General features: G+C 38.2%; 1 protein-coding gene across 4 annotated transcripts in view; it reads right to left on the reverse strand.

The window, feature by feature from the left end:
• cic (capicua) overlaps positions 1-22,613 on the reverse strand; it is a 28,747-nt gene extending 6,134 nt beyond the window's left edge. The window contains exons 1-28 of one of the 4 annotated variants that reach the window (XM_053759237.2): positions 22,093-22,613; positions 17,046-17,273; positions 15,988-16,671; positions 13,702-13,848; positions 13,297-13,459; positions 13,084-13,183; positions 12,500-12,715; positions 11,703-11,839; positions 11,022-11,172; positions 10,643-10,733; positions 9,913-10,325; positions 9,416-9,572; positions 8,917-9,009; positions 8,495-8,579; positions 7,826-8,041; positions 7,278-7,420; positions 6,396-6,575; positions 5,630-5,731; positions 5,290-5,391; positions 4,578-4,765; positions 4,026-4,135; positions 3,330-3,707; positions 2,816-2,941; positions 2,246-2,345; positions 1,882-1,979; positions 1,471-1,642; positions 733-872; positions 198-356 (exon numbers count right to left, since the gene is read on the reverse strand). In XM_053759237.2, coding sequence (XP_053615212.1) covers positions 198-356; positions 733-872; positions 1,471-1,642; positions 1,882-1,979; positions 2,246-2,345; positions 2,816-2,941; positions 3,330-3,707; positions 4,026-4,135; positions 4,578-4,765; positions 5,290-5,391; positions 5,630-5,731; positions 6,396-6,575; positions 7,278-7,420; positions 7,826-8,041; positions 8,495-8,579; positions 8,917-9,009; positions 9,416-9,572; positions 9,913-10,325; positions 10,643-10,733; positions 11,022-11,172; positions 11,703-11,839; positions 12,500-12,715; positions 13,084-13,183; positions 13,297-13,459; positions 13,702-13,848; positions 15,988-16,671; positions 17,046-17,231 — 4,837 coding nt within the window. In that variant the 5' untranslated portion in view covers positions 17,232-17,273; positions 22,093-22,613. Of the gene's footprint in view, positions 1-197; positions 357-732; positions 873-1,470; positions 1,643-1,881; positions 1,980-2,245; positions 2,346-2,815; positions 2,942-3,329; positions 3,708-4,025; positions 4,136-4,577; positions 4,766-5,289; positions 5,392-5,629; positions 5,732-6,395; positions 6,576-7,277; positions 7,421-7,825; positions 8,042-8,494; positions 8,580-8,916; positions 9,010-9,415; positions 9,573-9,912; positions 10,326-10,642; positions 10,734-11,021; positions 11,173-11,702; positions 11,843-12,499; positions 12,716-13,083; positions 13,184-13,296; positions 13,460-13,701; positions 13,849-15,987; positions 16,672-17,045; positions 17,274-21,887; positions 21,907-22,092 lie in introns of those variants that run through there. The other 3 variants (XM_053759235.2, XM_053759238.2, XM_053759236.1) reach the window with 3 other exon arrangements.
• Between the last annotated feature and the right edge of the window lie 244 nt (positions 22,614-22,857).

Here is a 22,857-nt window from a genome sequence, read left to right on the forward strand (position 1 = left end):
AAAAATTCGTTTGGTATTTTTTGAGTTTATTAGGTAGAAGTTCCTCTCTCTCATCTTTAGAAGTAGATATAACTCTTAGTTTACATACGTACCAAATTTCATCAAAATTGACTTAGCTATGAAAGTGTATTCCATCTGGATATCCTGTATCTGATTTTCATATATAAAAATATTTTGTCATATAATGAAAGTCCTACCTCTATAGTTGTCAAGATTGAAATCAGGCCCGAAGAAGGTGTTCCCCACCAGTTTGGTTGTGGTGTGCGGAGTCCCGTACGAGATCGGGGTCGGCATGCTGGCGCCGTTCATCATCTCTCCTTCTAGTTGGGGAGTCGACACTATCGTGCCGTCTTCCTCTGGAAAATATAAATAATTACGCAATTTTAATTAAGTATACAATATAGGTACTGTCAATATATTGATTTATGAATATAAATAGCAAATCATATAAATCTTTATTTGTTTGCAAACTTTTTAATGTCAAAGCGTTTCTTCAGAATATACATACAAATTTTTAAAAAGATTTTGAAAAAAAAGCTTTTTATTCCAGAAAGAGATTTTTGATAATTTAATATGCTTGGTACGATTATATGAAAATTTTCGCATCATAGATTAAAGAAAAAATTAATTTTGTGGAAACTAGGTTTAATGATAATAATAAAGCCCTTTATTTCCTAGATTGGGGATTAACCAGTTAATATAAATTTGAATATGCAATAAGAGGGTACAAACCGATGCCGAGTTTGTTGTGTTTCTTTCTGAGATAGAGTTGCGGGCTTCGCGGTACAACCATGGCGCTCGGGCTGCATGCCTCCGGTTTGAATTGAGGCAAGGTGCTAAACTTCTGTTCGAAGTTCACCGTCTCCAATACTCTGAAAATGTATACGTATTTTTTTATATCAAAGTAAAAATACAATGTCAAGGTAAATTTTACTTATCGGGAGGGTTAAGAAGATAACAGGGTACAAGGATCCTTCTTATGGAATGTGTTATTGTTGGTGTCATCTTATTCGTCTTAAGGACATGATTTTTACGAAAACCGCCATTAAGTGCCAGTAAATGCACACCAGTGAACTTAAAAGCCAATAATGTGCAGGTTTCTTCAAAATGAATTTTCTTCTTGAATGGAATTCCTTCAAAATTCCCTTACCGTTTGCAGTGTTCTATCATAGACCGGCTATGTAATACTGGTTAATACAAGTCCATTGGTTAATACAAGGAATGCAATTTCATGTGTCACGAATACCTATTGGAAAGGTACACCGACCGGAGAGGTAAACTATTTGGACAAGTTGACCTATCGTTCCAGAGTAGGATTCGAACCTGGGAGCTTCGGATCAAAGTTTTAAAACTATTAAAATACCACTGCTACTAGCATCCAAAGAGTTTTCTAACCAAGATAATGCTTGGTCCTTCCCTTTTACTATAAAGGTTACATAGATCTTCTAGAAGGATCTTTATTCTACTCACTTATCTCTGCCATCTTCATTGCCCTTCTTGAACAAGCTCTTCTTGAGCGAAGGGCTGGGCAGGTTGTCGGGTTTGGGTGACGTCGGCGCCTCCGCGTCCAGCGGCGTCGCGGGCCCGCTCTCCGGCCGCGGCACCGCTTGGTCGCCGCTGCCGGTGGAACCTGTCGATGTCCCTGTTAAATATAACATAAGGTGTAACAGTAGATTACACAACGAGAACCAAAATAGTAAAGCATTTTAGACGGGTCTGACGCAAAATGAGCACTACTCGTATTGAGAACTACACAATATTATACACCACTGTTTATATTTACTATTTGTGATGTTTCTAATTGTTATTCCTAATAGATAAAATAAAATTATACCTTATTGGCACGTCCACAACAAGGTAGATAGTAAAAAATGTAGTTACCTCTGCTGAGTCGTTTCTGCAGCGGCGCGCGGCCCAGCTGCGCGGGCGTGGGCGCCAGCGGGAACGGCCGCGCCTCTTCCGGAGACGTCTCCCATTGGCTGATGACCAAATTTATATTTAGATCACTAAATAATTGGCTTTTCAAACTAGTCTAATCAGATATTTTTTTCTAACGTCGGAAATGAAAAATACCAAAAGTAAACGTTGTTCCAAAAGTACTTTAAACCAACGGAACCTTGTATGTAAACTTGCATAATATATAAAATCATAAAACATTTTTGTAACATGTTCCTGGACGTCAGTCATGAGAATACGACGGTGATGATGAAAACATTTTTCGAAAAAACACAATCTAATATCTTACGCATTGGGTTTGGGAACAGTGTGGTTCTGAGACACGATGACAGAGGGCGTGTTGGCGCCACTCGATGGCTGCTTATTCGTGTTTTGGGTTTGGTCTACTTCTGTGGACAAAAACTATCGGTTAGAATCAATACACCTAATCATTTTGATTCGACTTTTACTATAACATCTTACCTAGTTTGATGTTATTAGTAATGTGGATAATTATAAATTATTTAGACATAACAAGAATAAATTTGAAATAATGAGTTATTTATCTTATTACATTATTTCTGAATAGGTATATAATACAACCATTTCAAACTTCCGAGTTTCAAAATTATACACGCATGCTATGCTTATAGGCATATAGAACGCATGGTTTTTTATCTTTGCTTGGAAATAAATTTCATAGATTTCGATGTCATTGATGAAATAAAACCAAAATGTTCAATGACGTTTGTTGAAATCTAGACTTTACCGGCCTTTTTTTAGTTCCGTACATACTTCTTATTGTAAATGTCTATCTTTTTGGTATAAATAAATAATATAATCTATCTCTCTATGTAAATCAACAATATGTAACCCAGACCGCTGTAGGCGGGCACGTAGATGCGAGGCAGCTGCACGCAGTGGAGAGGCGCGGGCGACACGGGCGACGCCTGCGACGCCTTTATCAACAAGTTGCCCGACGCGTCCAGCGACAACGTCAGCGGACCTGATAATTCACATTCAAAATCAACTTTGGTTGATGTACAGTCTGTCAAGTGAAGAAAACTGATTTTTAACAAATTTCTTATAACCTCCCCTATAGCCAAATGCTAACTCGATTAAATCTCTCAAAACCCATCTATTTTAAAGTGGCCACTTTAAAATGGATGGCGTGCTTATTAATGGAATTGAGATTCTGAAATAGCAACACGTTGCAAGCATAGCGCCCATTAAGATTCTCCAGCTCTTTCCTTTTTATTATTTGCGCGAGAGGAGAAATATCAGTTATTTAAATTTAGCAGAAACCACATACATTTTTTTTTCTACCGTTCCCAGATTAAACATGGACGTCACAAAAGTTGCACACTACTAGAAATAAATATTACAATAATCACCTGTAGAATTATCACCAATATTTCTCTTCATCAACGTAACATTTTTCAGCAGTGCATTCGTGAGCGCAATCGACGTCGGCGCTTGCGTATTCATCATACTCTGTTGATTCATCGATACATTCGATTGTTTCATCGGTACCCCACTCGATATCATTTGCGCCTCGCTCGATGTCGTCGGCACATTCATTATCGATGCTATAGCGTTGTCTAAAGCTGCTTGAATTGTTAAATTAGGGGTGCTAAGGGATATTCCTTGCACGCTGTTTGTAAGACTTTGGGTACTAGCCGATATGGACTGCGAGGGGTGAGGGGAACTTGGTACTTGATTTGGCATGCTTTTGTTTATGGTAGTGAATGCTGTCCATTGTCTGTGATCGCCTAGAAAATAGAGTATACATTGTAATAAAATAGATTAAAACTGAAAATAAATAGTTTATTGATGGAAATAATTTCTACTCATTACATTTTAATTTATTACATAAGATGATCCCGTTTATAAATTACAGTTGAGTGACGCGTATTTTTACTAGACAATCGTTTTATTCGAATAGATAAAACGGTTATATTAAAAATAATATCAGTCTACTTTCCTGTTTGGTCTATTTTTAACTTATTGCTTTTGCGATAAGTTCCCCTATGCGCTCATTTATGTCATAAATTATTCTTGTGTAAATAATTTATCTATAGTATATATACCTGTATCAGCATGAGTAGACTTGAAGGCGCCTCCGGTGGGCTGGAACACCTTGGAGCCGCCCGGGCTCGACGCTGTTATACCGCCCAGAAGATTATCCGACGAGCCAGCCCTAAAATAAATCCATGTTATGTATATTAATTTATAAATGCGAAAGTCTGTCAGTTCCTCCTTTCACGGCTAAAACGCTGTACCGACTTTGATTAAATTTGGTATGCATGTAGTTAAGAAGTCCGTTCAAACATAGGTTCCTTTTTTAAACGGTTTATTAAACCACACCCAAAACACAATAATCGGGAGGTGAAACTTTGTATTAAAATCATGTCTGTATCGCTTTTGCAGAGAAATTCACAGCTAGTATTAAGTACATATATATAGACTAATCACGCTGATTGAGCTAGCCCGAAAGTAAGTTCTAGACTTGTGCTATGGGATACTCTCAACGATACTGTATTTATAGCATATACATATACAGATAAACTTCCCAGACACAGGTCAATTTGAAAAAGGTCATCTTCTAAATAAAAAGGCGGATGATTTGACGTTGCCCTTACCTGGCCTTGATCGGTTTAGGCCTCCTGGTGTGGTCGCGGTGCGGCACGTAGTCGCGGGCCTCCAGCCCCTCGGAGTCAGAGTCCGCAACCTTCTCCACGCACGTCAGGTCTAGCTGCGGCTGCGGCTGCGGCTGCGACTCCGGCGCCGGCGCCGGCGACGGTGACGGGGCCATCAGGGCCTGTGGCATCTGAAACGTAACATCATTTAAGTATTGTTTTTCGACGAGTAGCTGCGTAGCAGAAAAAAAAACAAATTGATTTATACATCGACCTATTGATTTAATTCCCATGTCCTATATTTCACAAATAAATATTATTATTCTTACAGTTTTAAGAACTGGAGGTGCCGTTTTAATGCCACTACTACTTAGGAATACATAATGGTTCAATGGTTAAGACGCTAACAATTAAAAATTCCCAAAGTATGTGACTCATTAGTTTCATATACCACCACTTGCTTCCGATTAAGGAAAACATCGCGAAGCTGCCTGCACACTGTTTTCATATAATGTCTTTTGACATAAGCCATAAGTCATGTCAATTGGCTTCAGGCGACTTGAATAAAATCTGACATCAAAATACACTTTATAAGAAGATAAAGTCATAATTATAGCTACGTAGCAAGATTATTTCATAAGAGTCCTGTCAGATGCCTTGCGGTAAGTTGATTTAGATCTGAAAAGCTCAAACACTCGATAAGAATATAAAGTACCTGTTCGTCATCGCTGAGTTGTGGTGAAGCTGCGACGGGATAAGCCACCGTGACCGGAAGTTCCACAGCAGCCGTTGCGGCTTCCGACGGCGTCCGAGGACTCTGCATTACAATCATCAATATACTATACGGTAGGAGGCTAACGTCAGCAAATTACCTTCTCATCATAATTTTTTCAGTCAACATCAACCCACTGCTTGGTAGGCCACCCTTTTTTCGCGCCACTTTTTACAGTTACGCATGAGAAACCAATTTGAAATTGACAGATAGAAATAAAGATTTTCACAATGATAATATAAGGAATCAAGGATAATATAAGTAAGGAAGTATGAAATCGTACCTGCGGCATTGATCCAGTCGGGTCTCGACTGCTTGAGGATTTCCTGCGATCTTTATTGCACCACTTCCATTCCGGGTGCGCTTTGAAGTGAGCTTCTTTCACCTGGAAAATCCAAATTATAAGATACTAGCTTTTGCCCGCAACTTCGCCCGCGTTTATTTCGTGCGTCCGCTCTTAACTTATTATTAACGATATCTCGGATTCTAAGCAACGTATCGCATTTAGATTAAAACGCGAAACACCGAACCAAACCAAGCTTCATATTCTAATCGAAATATTGTTATATCTATTTATTTATTTAGTACAAAAATTGTGAAAAGCGCGCCCCTGTCTATCCGGAACAGTGCTCTTGACCACTGAGCTATTGAGACCATGCCAGTCCGGCTGAATTAATTCATCTCTTATGTCTTGCGCCGACGTAATATATAGACAGACAGGGGATACAGGAGTGCGGCTTAATTCCCGCTCGATTCCAGAATTTTTTCATCTCATTATTATTGTCAAAAAACAGTTAAAAAGCATGTGTGACAAGTATAACAAATCCATTTAAATATGAATTATTTGTCATATAATAATAATTAATGTTATTTTCCGTTTTTAGCGCTATTTTCCGTTTCAATGAGTCGAATGAGCGCAACAAATAATAATAATAATATGAGGATGTTAATCCATCTACGCCTAGGACAATTACTCCTTGTTATCTCTTGTTCTTTCAATATCAAACACTGAACAGTGATAGATACATATCTAAAAATTAAGTACAAACCTCGCTGGCCAGCTCGTTGTATTTCTGTTTCTCCTCGGGTTTGAGCGAGTACCACCACTCTCCCAGTATCTTGCTGACAGTCCTGTTGTCCTGATTGGGGTGCAGCTGGTGTACCATTTGTCTGTGCCGTTTGGAGAAGATCATGAACGCGTTCATTGGTCTCCGGATTCGCCGCTCTTTCTGTAAAATAAAAAAGTGAAATTACATAAAATATCCAAATCGAAATCAATATCTATACTGTTATAAACTAACGGTCCGTGCCCCTGATAAAAACATAAAAAATATACATCTTTATGAATCGCCCTATGTATTGGTGAAAACCGCGAGAAAACCAGTGCAGTAGTTTTTGAGTTTATCGCGAACAGACTGACGCGGCAACAGCTAGTAATTATTATAGGGTAGGATAGGTTTAGTTACTGAACAAATAAATAAAATATATTTTATTTGTGAGGCCGTTTGTCCCATGCAGTATTTGGTTCCCATGCAGGGACATAAACATTTCATATAACGTGTCAGGATAAAAATCAAGGGTTGACATTTTTAGAAAAAAAAAAATTTAACACAGACACAGAATCGCGTTAGAAAACGTGACAGCATTGTCAACGCTGGAGGCTGTTTCGTCTTTAAGGGTAATTACTGCACTTTTTCAACTTTTGTTTAACAGCTTGTTTAAATACCTCAACTTTTGTCTTCCTAGGAACAACAAGGAATAAGAAGGCGGGATGATTTAGACAAGTTGCCGCGTGGTTGGCAACAAATGGCTCAAGATAGAGCCTTTTACAACTATGTTTTTTTATTTGCAAGTATGTCTTTTCAAATAAATATCAAATTTGCAAATATATTAAATCTTTACACTGTGGCCTCACTGTGATCGATAGTTACCTTGTCACTGGCGGCGGCGGGAGAGTTGAGCGAAGACAGACTCTGCGACCTTTTCTTACTGGAATCGTCGCCGCCAGTCGTGTCCTCTATCACGTCGAACACATCGTCGTCCTCTTCTGTGCACATAGGGGGCGCTGTTTCGCCTGCGACAACATATTATTGTGCTTTATTTCCATCAAGTTAGTAGGAAATCATCCCGAAATTATACTTTACAATTAGTACAAATTATAGGTAAGTTGCGCGTGGACGATATCACAGTACCTTGTAATTATATTGCCTATCTCACCCTTTAAACCAGATCACAACAATGCAAGCACTGTTGGGCGACAGAAATAAATGAGTATGAGGTATCAATAAAAACGACCGTTATATTGACAGTCTACCTCAGGTGACATCTGAAATTTTCCGTAGAAAATAAGTTCATACTCGGAATCGGCAAAGAAAGACTACACCAAATAAGTATATTTAAAAAAAAATTAAAAAAGGTCAAACGCGTCTTTTCAACTGTCTCGCAAATTTTAACGAGTGTGTAAATGTTTATTTCTCACCGGCAGGCTCATTTTTAATCTGTTCTTCGGTCTTGACGTGTGGCGTGTGTGGCGTGTGGGGCGTGTGCGGGGTGTGTGGTGTGTGCGGCGTGTGCGGGGTGTGGGGCGTGCGGGGCGTGCGCGGTGTGCGGGGGGAGGGCGGCGGGGAGCCCTGCAGCAGCGGCACCAGCGACTGCCACGGGAACACCGCGCCCGGGCCTCCTCCGCCGGTCGATACTGCATGGTAACAAAATGGACATATTTATGCTGATCGCATCAAATATCCTTAAGGTGCTGCCACACATCGTTTTACGAAGTTTTGTAAAACATTTGTTGTCTCTTTTCTTATACACATTCTTGACAAAAGAGTGTCCAAGACAGCAAGTGTTATATGTATAACGTTTGTAACACGCTGTGTGGGAGCGCTTTATCTTTACATATTATACAAAGTCCTCTGCCGCGATAAACTCAAAAACTACTGCACGTATAATAGTATGTACGTACTCCGTTTTTTCTTACGAGTTACTGTTAATGTTTCTTACTACTGACATACTTTTACGCATATATTTTTTATGGACATGACTCATCATTATATCGAGTGTGTTATTGCAAACACTGGTGTCAGATTTTATTCAAGTCGCCTAAAGACATAACTATCCATATGATAATGTAATATCTATATAGACTCACCTATAATAGCAGTATGCGAAGTGGGGGGTGGTAGTACTGGCAGCAACTGACTCGGGTGGACTATCACAGCGCTGCTGTTGTTCAACTGAGGAAAATCACAACCATTTTATATCCAACAATTCCGAAGTTTCCGAAACAATTCGGATTTCCTTTCATAGGAAACGTAAACATACTAAATTGATTAAAACTACAGAATAAGAAAAGAGAATTTTAACTATTATATGAGAACATTTACTTGTTAGTTTTCGGACTCCATAAGGAACCCACCTTGATGGCGAGATAGGGCAGACACTTAGACAATACAGCCGATTTTAATAACAAAAGTGTTCTTGTATTGATAGTAATAGAAAATAATACGAACATTAGATAACAAAAAAATCTTTTAAAAAAATAATATTCCAATACCAAAATTTTGTACTTACATGATCGCCATTATCCAATCCCCTATCCCTGTTTTTCCCCTGTTCATTTTCAGGTTCGTTATTATTTATTTGCTGTGGCATTTTCTCTTCTATCTGTAAAACGTAAAAGTTCATATTAGTCATCATTTTCGACCGATAATTTACATTGGTGTGTGTGAACCCTAATTCGTAGCTCAATAAATAGTTCCATATTTATACCAAAATTACAAACGCGAAAGTCTGTCTGTCTACCAAGCAATTTTAATGTAAACATAGACTACCCCAAGCGACGCTGCGGGCAACAGATAGCATTATATCATTTAAAATGTGACGTAAAAATGCCTGTACATGTCTAATTTCTGAATAAATTATTTGACTTCATGTTCTTTACTGTAAAATACAGCATCTGTTTACAATGTATTCTTGCAAAGAAATGTTGATTGACTGATTTTCCATTTAACTGAAGTAGATAAGTTATGTAACAAGTAAACAACTTTCTCAATATAGAAATATGACTCACATGAATAGGTTCGACTGGCTCATTCTTGATCAGCACAAACTTATTTTCCATGGTCTGCGGCAGGACGTAGAATCTGGCCTGCAGCGGCGCCGGTTTGATAATCCTCTTGTCTTCTAGCACGCGAGTCTCGGATACTTCCGGCGGCCGATGTTCGATCCTGCAATACAAATATATACAGTGTAACTCGACGTCCTAGTGAGAAATAGGGAAAAAAATTTTGACATTTGATTATTATGAAATTAATATTCACCTAAGACATGAAAATCTTTACTAAATGGATTTCGATGAAATTAGTTACAATTTTAGAATCAATCTGACATAGCACATAACTGGTTTTTACTCTGAAATTCCCACACAAGAAGACTCCCGGAGTATCGCCGAACATTGCGTAATTTGTATGTGAACTTTTTATTACCGCAAGAAACACTGACAATGTACGTCGAGACCGCCAAGTTCAGCCAATTGTTTGCCGATAGTTAACACAAGTGGACGAATACCTGTGTAATCCATTCTCTTCATCGTATTCCGAGACTCTTCTATTTAAAAAATTCTCATGATTATTTAATGGCGGTGGCGGTGATTCCTCGCGTCTGTAATCGTGTATCCCATTCCGCAAATTCAAAGTCTGTCTGTACATTTGTTCTTTCGTCCCATTAACTGCCCGATGCACTATAAGATTGTGTGGTAGTTCGTTTGCATTCCTCATAGAATTGCCGATACTGGTTTGAAGATTTGAGCTGTTGATACTCAGGGATATGCTTGATGGGAGAGTCAAATTTGAAGGTACGGTAGAATATTGCTGACTGATCGTAGACTGGATGGTGCTCTGTATGGACAGCCCTGAGTTTTGTACGCCTAATGCGTTTGGTTGGCTTGTGTTGTGGAGACTTGGCCCGTTTCTGTTTTCCGGCTGAAAAAATCAAATGTCATAATGCCACTTTTTTAATTAATTTTGTACACAAATCTTAAAATTTTTTGGCACATATTATAAAAGTGAATATTTATGAAATATTTAAATGTATATTTGTTATTATTTCCTAATGATCGAATGAAATAATCAATTAGTATAAACACAGACATTTTAAAATCTTGTTTTAATTCAAGTATTCCACATTAGTCCAGCTATTAGGAATTCTAAAAAGGCATTTTAAAAAATCTTAGATACTAATCGATTCTAATTTATTTGCATAAATGAATGTTTTAAATTCAACATGAAAATGTTTTCACCTGATGGTAATGCGAAGGGGAAACTCGTATGACACTGGTGGCCACTCCACTCGCGGAGGGACTCACTGGGCCTGGCCGAACTAACTCGGGTCTGGAAATAAAATCTATAATAGGGGGTGGAAGTTTAAGTGAAACTTCATTATTTTTTAAGAAAGACATATAAAAATTTTGATACTTCGTGGGAAATAAAATGGGATACGTTGTGGCAAACGGGCGTGGAACACGTTGCAGGATACGGTGGAAAACTGTGAAGGTGTAATTTCTGTATAAGATTTGAATATTTTCTTTTTATTTGATTTTAATTTACACGTGTTTTTGCAAATAAATCTTTCATCTTTACCTTGGATATGAGCTTGTTCTAGGGACTGCCGGGACTGACCTGATGAGCGTGTGCTTGGCGCGGTCGAGGAGAGGACGGAGAGGCGCAGGACTGGAGATGGGCACGAACACGTTGCTGCGCAGCGGCGGCGGAGACTGCGCCGCGCCCGGCGACCCGCCCGGGCTGCCCGACCGCGAGCTGCCCAGGGACACTGGCGCAGGTAATACGGGGCTCACGTTAAGTTACACTAGATAATACCCGGTTTCATATGCTCGACTAAACTTCGTGGTTTTTGACTTCTTTGTAAACAAATTACTTACGTGTGACGGCACATGCAAAGCGTTTGGGCGAATCCAATAATGTGTTATTTTTATTTCGTCATCTTTGATAACATTAGGCTTATCGAAGTGAATATTTCACAAATATGTGCGATCCTTCAAATTGTAAAAATAAAATAACAGCCTATTCTACAAACCCTGCGTGGTTTTTGTTGAACGGCACATTTACTGTATGTTTTTCGTGTGAAAAAATGATCCACATCAAAATAGTAAATTCTATTCCAAGGAAATTAACAATAATATTATAAATAAGTAATCCAATATTCGTGAAGTTTATAGAAGATTTTACTTTTTTGCTCTAAAGTGTTCTCTAATAAAGTATCTAAATAAAGCACTTATTTCGAGTGTAAGCCACATACAATCATAATGTCAAACTTTACATGGGAAGTGAAAAACACATTACCCAGCATATTGGCTGCCTCAGTCTCGTCGGAATCGAATCGGCCTGTAACGCGATAGTGCGGCGGCGTTGTGTCCGATTCTCTCGAAGTTTCGTCACCTTCAACTCCGGTGCCACTTGATGATAGCGATTTACTACTGCTTCTGGAACAAATCGTATCGATATTTAGCACTATAGATTTTGGGCTCCGACGCTTTGCGGTCAAGTAAGTAACTGGGAAGACGCTCAAATGAGTTTTAGCTTTTTTGTAATATTTGTTCCTTTCGAGTGTGCCTATGTGGAGGCGTTTGAAATTTGATTGTAAGTCCCCAAGTAAGTCGGTCAGCTATGCTACTACTGTACACGATCAACGTGATGATATGGATATATTCAATTACCATTTGAATGAGTTTATGAAAGTTTAAATATTTGTCATTTATACAGACTACTGCTCTAATGGATTATTTTCTAACTTGTTATGATAAAAATTAAATAAACATTATTGGAGATGTTCCAGCGGTATCTACGACTGTGGAGGCTGATCTGTCAATTGGAATCTGTTAATGTCGAACCGTACCGCAGAACAGAGGACAAAGGATTCTCTCGTTTCAGTGGCTAAAATCCACTTTCCTTCTACTTAGTGCCTCTTCCACTTATCGTTCTATCCATCCTACCACCTGCGCACTGAAAGACCTATTTAACGCCACAGATAGTGCTATTTAGATGGCGTTGTATTGGTCCTCACAAATTGACCCGAGTCGACAAGATAAGAAGATTCACTAAGGAATGACTAAGCCAGAGGAGTAAGAGAGAAGAGTCACCTGTGATGCTGCGAAGGCTGCGCAAGCGGCGTGTTGGAGGCGACGCCGCGCAGCGACAGATGTCGCGAGCAGTAGCCGCGCCGCTGGCTCTCCTTCGTGCAGCCGTCCTTGGAACACAGCCGCCGCCATTGCTTGCCGTTGAACTTCTTCCTTATACCTGTCGGCGTCGACACTACGTCGCCCTTCTTGTATTTGTGCGGGGTTGCCGCTTGAGATCTGAAAAAGCGCACTCTGTCGGGTACCGTGCTCAACCGTCTAATGACTAGGAAACTTGTATCTCGATTGGTAGATGGCATTACGAAAGAACCGACCGATTGAGTTGAGATAGACAGATGAACTTTTTATCACGCCATTTACACAAGTTACAATGAGCGCAACGCGCACTAAACGTAAAAACAATATCTTCCAGCCAACCTTTAAAAGAGAAAGAAATGAACCAAGATGGTGCAGTAAACTTCCTAACGCGCAATATACTTTTTTCTTTTTTTGTATTCTAACCAGCCTCTACTTTGTGACATAAAGGTTCTGTTTTCAAATTATTATTCTTTCTTGTAATATATGATTTTCCAAGCTAGTCCAAATACCTGGGAGTAGGCGGTTGAGATCTAGGTGTGATAGAGCGCTCGATGAGACTCGAGGTGCTGCCGCGACTCTGCAAGCTGCTGCGTTTGCTGTTACTACAGTCTGTAATATACATACAATATATGTTTTACACACAAAATAAAAATGCAGTTACCGACCCAAGTGAACCATCAGAGAATGCGCATTTATGGTGTATAAAAGCCAATGCCACTGACCCATCTGAGAGTCGTTGGGGAACATGATGTCTTCCCGTCTTAGGTCGTCGTCACTCTCGCCGTAATCCATGGAGCCGTTGGACGAAGCACCGACGGTAACCACTTGACAGGCGCCCGGCATCGGGGACGACGTGTAGAAATTACCGTCCCCCATTTGAAACGACTGAAAAAGAAAATATGTAGATGTACTCTTTATTGCACAATTTAATGTAGAAACGTAAGTCAGAATTCAAACAAAGCAAAGGCGACTGAAAAATCTGGTTACAAAATGACGGTGAAATATTGCACAAATTAATTACATAGTATACGCAAAAGGCGGCCTTATCGCTGTAAGCCATTTCTTCCAGGAAACCTTTTGGGAAATTACTAGATGATGATAATACGAGTAATTTCAAGTCAACTTACCGGTACAGGCATATGCTGCACGTGTAGGTGCGGATGTATGGGCGTGTGATGTGATCCTGCATCTTCCAGCTCATCAGCCCAAGGAGGTTGGAGCAGTCTTATATCAGCTCTCTTCACTTCCACTGGCTCGTTGTCCATCTCTGCCACCTATACACACCACATACTTATACTTTGCAGGTTTCACACAGTTGTGGCGCCAGAATATGTGTAACAACATGTGTATATCAAACTACAACATACAACATGTGTATACATTGCGGTTAGACAAACTCGTGGTTTAAGATCGTATTTAGATGTAATTAGTACGTAATTGTTTATAAACGAAAAAAAAAACTAACATAAAGCGAATTTCGAGGACGAAACCTACAATTTATACTTAGCAGGTCCTTCATGGATTAGATTACACAAGATAGAGAAGGTTATGCTCAGCAGTGGGGAAAAAAGGGCTTAGATAATGATGATACATACATATACATAGCTGAAGTTTGAATGCGCAAATTCAGGAACTACTGTACCGGTTTCAAAAAAATATTTTTATGTTATATGTTATATATACAATCATGAAGAATGCACTGTGTAATGGTGAGTTTCGAACGAGAGCGAAGAGGTGGGGCACAATTAGTGTATATAATACACCGCTTTGTAAGAAGTCTTTTTCGTCTTTTCGTCTATCCTTAGAAATTTTCAAAGAAAAAGTCAGATTTCAAAACATTTCATTTATGTTCTGTTTTGCCGCTTTATGTTTCGATAAGCGAATTAGATGGTCGGACTGAGCGTTTAATTAGTATAATGATGAAATAGGTTGACATTATTTCTCACATATTGGTTAAAACAGCCGGTGTGACGTTGTTTCACCCAGACCGTAAACAAAAAATAAATCGTCTATGTTACATCAACTACGTTTATTACAATAATAGACATTAGACCGTTTAGTAGTAGTCGCAAGCTTTAGTTTTTACTTAGCGCATAATTATTTCTATGGCAAATAGGCAGAGTTGCTTCGATTCCGTCGTAATCTGTGTGTTAACGTTTTCATTTAAAAACTCGCGCCACGTCGTCCTCATAAAATACAGGTTGATGATTGTTTTTGGTCAAATCATAATCAAAGTAAATTCATAAAGCGCGAATGACAGGTGACCTTGATCGACTGATCAATAGATAATACAAAATTATGGCACAAAGCTCCCTCATATGATAATAATGAAATATAATGGAATAGATACCGACGAATTTTTTTTGCGTTTCGCCAAACGTTTATATTCGATAAGTGATTCAACATGTGTTTTATTGATATCAGTAACAAAGTTCAAGTTATCTGTATTTTAAAAAGCATATATTTACATAATATAGGGGTTACACCCAGCACAATACATGTTTTAATCAACAATCAAGCTGAGCTTACAAATCAATATATTTTCATGTAAGAGATGAGTAATTGTTACTCATGGTTAATCATAGTGTAATACCGGGACTCGAGCCCTAACATCTACATACAAATGGCGAACAGTTACACAAGCAAGGTCGTCAATACAAATTATGTAGATTACATATTGTAGATAGCATGATCTCTGGAGCTTAGACATGATGTCATGTTTCTGTATAACTCACTGACTCATCAAAAGTTGGCCTCTTGTTTTCACTATTTACAAGAAATGGCAATCATCATCACATAATAATTATGTATCAATTCCTTACCGTCAAGTCAACTATACTTTTCGAGGTAAACCTAAATGGTTACTGTAATCGTTATCACAACATAATGGCTATAAATAAAGTGAAATTAACAGGATATGTGACATGCGACATGCACTGACTGATAAATTTATAATAAGGTATATATTAGTATCTACACAAAAGTAACACATTTTCATCAATAAACGGAATCCGGATTATTGTTACAGCTAATCTAATTATTAAATGGGAAACTATATATAAATTCTGTACAAAAACATTATTTTTGTATCAATAATACAGAAAACAGCAACATTTAAATCCTTTTCCACCACATTTAAACTCAGTATTAGATTAGAATTTCATGCAACAAAGTAATTATGCTTATTATTATATTTATTACTCTATTATCCTACAGAACTAGCAGTTTTTATCTATTGAATGAATTAATACTGGTTCAAGGACAAATAACACAATAAAATTCTCCAATTTACAATATATCATAAGCTACTTAAGTGCATTATATGATCATATAGCAGAGCACAGTCAATGTAGGTAAACCACTTATCGTAAGTTATGTCTAGTCTATGTGTACTTTTGATAAATTTGACTCACCTTAACACGTATCCTTATCGGCGAGTTAAGGACCTCTGACACGAATCCTTCCACAAACACATTTTGCACACTTTCCCGGCTCGGATCTGTAGTCCTCACCACACACAAGGCCCCCGCCAGCAGGTGGACCATTTGGGGGCTAGCATCACTGATTATGTCGAACTTGTTTTTACCGAAAATGTCACTGTACTCCACAGGCTCATTCTCTTGGCCGTCCAATTCGACGATCACTTTGCAGCCTTCAGCATGTCGTATTACTCCGGGGATATAGAGGCCGCGTTGCTTAGCCAGGACTCTGTGGTCGCGCCATTCGGACAGGTCGATGTTCAGGTAGTGGATCGGATAAGGTTTGATATCTGGGGGAGAAGACTGTTGTACTATGGGGGACGGGTGTAGAATAGGCTGAGTATTCTGCTGGAAGTCGAGCGGCAGAGGCGCTGAGACGGCCACATTGTTCATGCAGTTTCTCTCGATCTCCTCGAGTTCTGAAGGGTCGAATTTCCTTTTCTTCGGGAGGTTTCGGACGGGGGCCTGAGTCGGCGGCTGGGCCGCTGGCTGAGGGGCTGTGCCGCTACTCGCGTTGCCAGGGTTGGTCGGGTTGGCCATGGTTATGTTTGGGATGGGGACCGTCGACGACTGTGAGAGGCTCACTGTCCCAACACTGCTTATCACTGATGCTGGGATCTAGAAACAAAAGGAAATACGTATTTCTAGCAAAATACTAAACAGGTGCGAAAAAAACAGACATTCGACAAGAATTTCATGTCAGGTATAATTATATGATCGCAGCCCTTCGATGGAGACAAAGTCTGTATAACCAACCAGTACTTTTACTTCACTATGTAGCTAATTGTAAACAAATAGTGCCAATGTATTGGACTGTCGGTCTATAGCTTGTTAATATTCATGAATAAGCTATATACCGACCATCTCTCTTAAGGCCAGGTGTTCACATAGTCAATGTACTCCTGGCCTTAAGGGAGACGTCTTCCATCAACGATGATCATATTCCTCCACAAACGAAGTATTGAATGACCTGCTACAATGTCAAAACTAACCGTTGAATCGATGCGCGATGGGAAGAGCACGTAGTAATATCGTAAACAATAAACATCTGACAGTGACGTCACCTGGTCGTCGATGTCTGCGTGTGCGTGCGTGCGGTATGGAGGGTGCGTGTGCGTGTGAGCAGGGACGGTGGAAGGGGGCGGGGGCGGCGCGGCGCCCGCGTATCCTCGCTGCATCACCGCCACCCGCTACCACTGCTCACTCATGCCCGTCGCTGCCTGGGGGTGAAAAGGAATCATAGAAACAACAGCCTGATAATGTCTAAGAATATCTTTCATATGATCGTTCACCCGGTTTCATTCTTGGCTGTGAATGGCCCAAAGTCGCTCCAATTAACTTAAAATTTTAAGGTTACCCTGTGATTATACGACCGGCACTGGAAATGCTTCTTCGTTGCGTGGCGATGGTAAACAGAAACACAACATAGTTTAAAAAAATCTTGCTAAAACTAAGGCGCGTCAATGGCTTCATCACAATGAATAAGGAAATAGTACCCCTTTCCTCTTCAGCTGCTTTTTATACCGTTACTTAGTACCTAGTTGTTAATTAATAGGGTTTAGAGTCACACTCTACCTGGCATATCTGATAGGCTCTCCATCGATATAATAAAATGAAACAAAAAATCACACGCTTTTTAGCAGGATCCTCAAACACGTTAGGTACAAGATTTCTGATGTATGAAAAGCATCTTCGAAACTCCATTTATTTCAATAATTGTAATTCCTATCTGACCAATAATTTAGAAATCCATATGGTACAGATAAAACAGGACCAACATAGGACAATGGACAATCACCTTTTAAACATTACTCATGTTAGCAGTTAATCGCTACTTCTATACTTAATTTAATTAGGTTTAAAATAAATTAGTGCACACGTCGTAGACACATGTACACGTTTCTGAAATCGCCTGTATCCATCACTGTAACCAATACAAACTGTGTATAGAATGACGCACACAACCATGAATGACGATGATTACATTGATAACAGAGCCTATCTACATGTGATTGTACTTGTGTTCGACAGTGACGGTTGAATAGTAAACTTTTCAATTGTATTAATATATTTTATATGATTAAAAAGATTATAATTATTTTGAATAATTATTGCATTTGATTACTTGCGACAACATACGATTTATTTACTTATAAGCACCTTATAAGTAATGCCACTTCCTTCCATTAAGTAGCAATTTAATAGACTTAACACATTCGACCGTGGAATGGGCAAAATATCTTGATTTTTGAAAACTACAAGATGAACATTTAAATTAAATGAGTGACAACAAATTACCGGCCTATGTTACCGATCCTACATAACGTGGTATAAGGGTAGGCGAATGATGGTTCTCAAGGACAAAATCGCATATGAAACGATGATCATTCTCTGAGTGGCAGGGCAGTGTAATGTAATCGAAGAATTATTATTTTTTAAACTGTCTGTTTTCCGCCATAGATTTTTGGAAATTACTTTCCTATACGACAAACAAAGACAACCTCTACCTTCTCTCTTCCATTAAAAAAATGCCTTTCTAGGCTTACCTTTCCCTCTTCAAAGCAGTTATACATACTTTTTTAATTAATTATAACAAAATAATGTAAATATAACGAATACAATAAAGGTACCAAAATAAAAACTTAATCAAAATCTGAATAACATCTAAACTAGAACTAGTAATAACTCAGACAAATTCTGGTAAACCAGTTATTCCAGTCACAAAAACACCTTAAACTAATGAGTAATACCTTGACGATGCCTGAGCGAGACACGTGTGTTGTAACTATAATATAGCTATGCAACAGATAATGTGAAACCTAAAGCGTAATTGTAATATACCTATTCTAGATTATTTACATCACTTCTGTTTCCTCCAGTTGTGACTCATTGACAGGTATTTAACTATCTTGATAAATGTAATTTCACTGCGGCCTGTTGTATTGTTTGATTAAACATTTTCGTTTAATTTCTCATATTATGGAATTCCACGCTATTTGTCAACAAATTTTCTTCCACAGTCTACTCGACATATTAAATGGATCAGACACGAAAGAAACAAGGGTCTGACAACAAAGGATGTCAAACTTCGTGTGAATTGGAGAAAAACAAGTAGGAAAGCGGAAGTGCCTAACGGCTGAGGAAGGACTCTGGAAAACTCTCAATTAAGAAACATCACGGAAAAAGTGCAATATCAAAGGCCGTTATTATTTACTGTTATAAGGAGCATCGTGGATGCTTACAGAAACAAACAAGACTTTAGCAATAAGAGAACAAGATTAGATATGCAGCGGAAGATGCATCACAAGTAGGAAGCAAATAACGTATCTAAATAAACGCGTAAACTTGTTATAATCGATTCAATCCGAAGTAAAATTCACAAAAAAGAAACGACTTGACTTGCAAACGATATCGAAGTAATAAAATCCAACTTCTAGAGAAGAACCTTCCTAGAAATTAAACATTTATTAATGAGATTTTTTTTCTAGAATTGCATCAGCGTTGGCGGTAGAGCTATTTCGAGTAAACGTTAATTCAGAGTAGATTTAGCTCGGATCAATAACCCGCTAGAGGTCTCTTGTTTCATTTTTTACGTGAAGCAATACTATTTTATCTCACAGTTTTATTCAGCCGCATTAACTACCGGTTACTGTTACATAATAAAATCGGTACATTTTTAAATGTTTCAATGTACCTACCTACCTATTTCAATTAGATTTTCAGGGTTCGCCTACGTAAATTTTCGCCTACGCCTGGGTTTGGCAAAATGTCCTTCTCCGTGCTTTTTTTTATATGTACAATGCATACATTTCAAGAAAGCTTACTTCTCTTCACCTTCTCTTCTATAACCAATGGCAAACAAAACAGATGGACAAACGAAATTGGAAAATTTTATACATTGCACAATGATTCAAGCTTTTCATTCAAGCATAACATACTTAGAACAAGTTCTAACATGTTCAGTAAGGGCTATCACAAGGTCGGCGTAATCGTATTTTTGAGTAGTGGCGCCTGCCACTACTCAAAAATACATATACATATAGACAAAAAAATACAGGTGCTACAAAAATAGGTGCCAATCGCAATTTAGTAGTCATTATTACATCTAAATTTCACTTCATTATTAATTTATTGTTTTTAATTGTTAGGCCTATGCCTTTGCCCAAAATCAAGACACTAGATAGGATAAAAAAAACTGAGAGGCAAGATTGTATGCCTTAGCATTTATTTTGATAGATTTGATGTAAAATTTTTTGTTGAAATTCTACAACTGTTAACAAGTTTTGGCAAACTAACCAGTTGAAGTGCTAAAAGTCCTATTTGAACTGCAAATGTTGCATTTTTGGCATAATTAAAATAATAACAATTATTAAGTAATCTTTAAAAAATTCAATAAGATTTGATGCAGTATAAGAACCCACAACACTTCATAACTATACTACTATTAACTACTAATATTAGTAGCCTTTTCCTGTGATTTGATAAACACAAAAAAACTGTGAAAGAACTGTGTGAGTATATTCAATTGTGACCAAAAAAGGTATATATTGGTCACAATTAAAATATAGCTAGGCAATATAAGTAGCAAAAATACCTATATATATTGGCCAGCAACTTGTGATCAGTAAATATTCTAAATCAGTCTACAAGTTTTATCATTCTAAACAACTATAAATTACAAGCAAGAATGAGTTTATTATTTGAGTAGCTGCATCCAAGGGTAAACTATGATACTAATAAAAACCAAGGCTCCAAAGCAAGGGTCTCAATGGGATCCAATGCATTACCTTCGCAGCACATCGAAATTGAAAAACTGTGGAATCTTTAAAATTTGTCTTTGGAATTTCACCATTCTCAATTCTCCCATCTGAGTGTTTTTCTTGGTTTCTTTGTTAGTCGTTGAGCATCAGAACCCATTGATTTTATTATTATACTGGAAATTTCATGTGTATCAGTAAAATGACTTAATGAACACTGTGTCTTTTAGTTAATTTGTTTTTATCCCAAATCAATAACACATACTATATGTATCATGCTTTAGGATTAAATTGAAAATGTTGAGATTGACAGTACCTAGTTAAATCTTTTTAAAATGCTGTTATTAAGATACAGCCTAGAGTTGCTTCTGATGGCAATGTGGAATTGAAGGAGTGCAAAATATAATAAATCTCTGCAAGACCATAAACAAAGTAATTTGACAACAATCTCAAGACTTCCTTACATTTGAGATTATAAATGTTCTGTTATGGCTGTGTGCATGAGAAATGTCTCAGTAATTTACATGCCACATAACAATGTGGCATGTAAATATACTGGTACAGAATTAAATAAAAGATCTGGTCATGTGTAGCTTCAAATATTGGTATACAACATTCATGAATTTTTATGTGGATTAATTTGGTAAAGTTAATCTTTGGTTAACACACATTTTAAAAGGTTATGACACTATTCAGTCCACACAATTTATTCTGCAATTGAATAATTTTCGCTAATTGATGATGTATGTAAAATAGATTAAACATGAACAGCAGTAGTTGAGTACACCCATTGACATAGGTACTTATGTATAATGTTATGATAAGTGTGATAGATAATACGCCAGAGACGATAGATAATTTTTAATGACAAAAAATTACATAGCAGTTAATGTTTACGTTCGATAGCAATTCTTGTGCCTCGCTAAGGTATTGGTCGACCGAAAAACATTAAAATGCGGCAGCAGCCGATGCATTTGTAGCGTAATCAGCTGATAAGGTACTGTAAACGTTGCGTTACCGTGCACAGCGGCGCATGCTTATAGATTTTAACAGGAATCAATCTTAGGACGAGCCTACCGTGATCCCGGCCAAGCTCAGGCAGCGCGTGCTCATGTTGAGTCTTGCCTATGACTAATATCCATCACCACCGACGACTGCGTCACGACAATGCACAAGATCGAATACTATTACTTATTCACTTACATGTTTATTGTCATATGCGCCCTACATGCGCAGACATCACATTTTTTAAATACTTAGGTACTACTTATTAGGCACTCACCGTCGCTTTCCATTGTCTCGTATACAACGTACACTGTACACAGTCTAACCACATAATAAAACAAAATGGAAGTCCAAATCGGTCGCACCGAGATGAGAAATTTTATGAGCGATCCGAACACTTCTCTCTTCTCTTGAGTTGTAAAACGTTGTTACTATCCTGTCGTAGTATTTTAGCAGCCCCCCTCCAATTTATTATCTGCCGTCACCAAAAGAATTGTTCGCAATCACAAAGATAAATGTCCATAAAACACTGTTAAATACGACAAAACGTACGATTAGATGACGATATACGCAAAAATTAACGTCCACTTGAAAATAATAATCATTGAAGCGTTTGACGTCCCAAGACACAACTCACAACACCCACATCAAAAAATTCTACATGGCGACTAGCCTGGGCCAGCTTTCAATAATTTCCACTCGAACATATTCCTGTTTCACTCGTTCACCATTCATTTAATTATTTCTCAATACGCGCGAGAGGGATAGAAATATATAAATATTTCCTATGTATGAATAGAATCGGTGTTTTGAAGTATCCCTCCCCGGCTCTGCCGCGACCGAGTTGAATGGACCCGAGACGCGTTCAACCATTGGATCGATGAAGGTCACGTGACACAAATATGTCGCTCAGCACAAAATAACCGCGAAATTCGAATTTGTTTCTCTTTGTTCCCACCACAGGGTTCACACCATGGAAAATAAGTACTACGTTGTACGAAAGTACTTACTAAATACACACACATTGTGTTCGATCGTCATC

The sequence above is a fragment of the Plodia interpunctella genome, chromosome 19 (genome assembly GCF_027563975.2).
Source record: "Plodia interpunctella isolate USDA-ARS_2022_Savannah chromosome 19, ilPloInte3.2, whole genome shotgun sequence".
NCBI classification, from domain to species: domain Eukaryota; kingdom Metazoa; phylum Arthropoda; class Insecta; order Lepidoptera; family Pyralidae; genus Plodia; species Plodia interpunctella.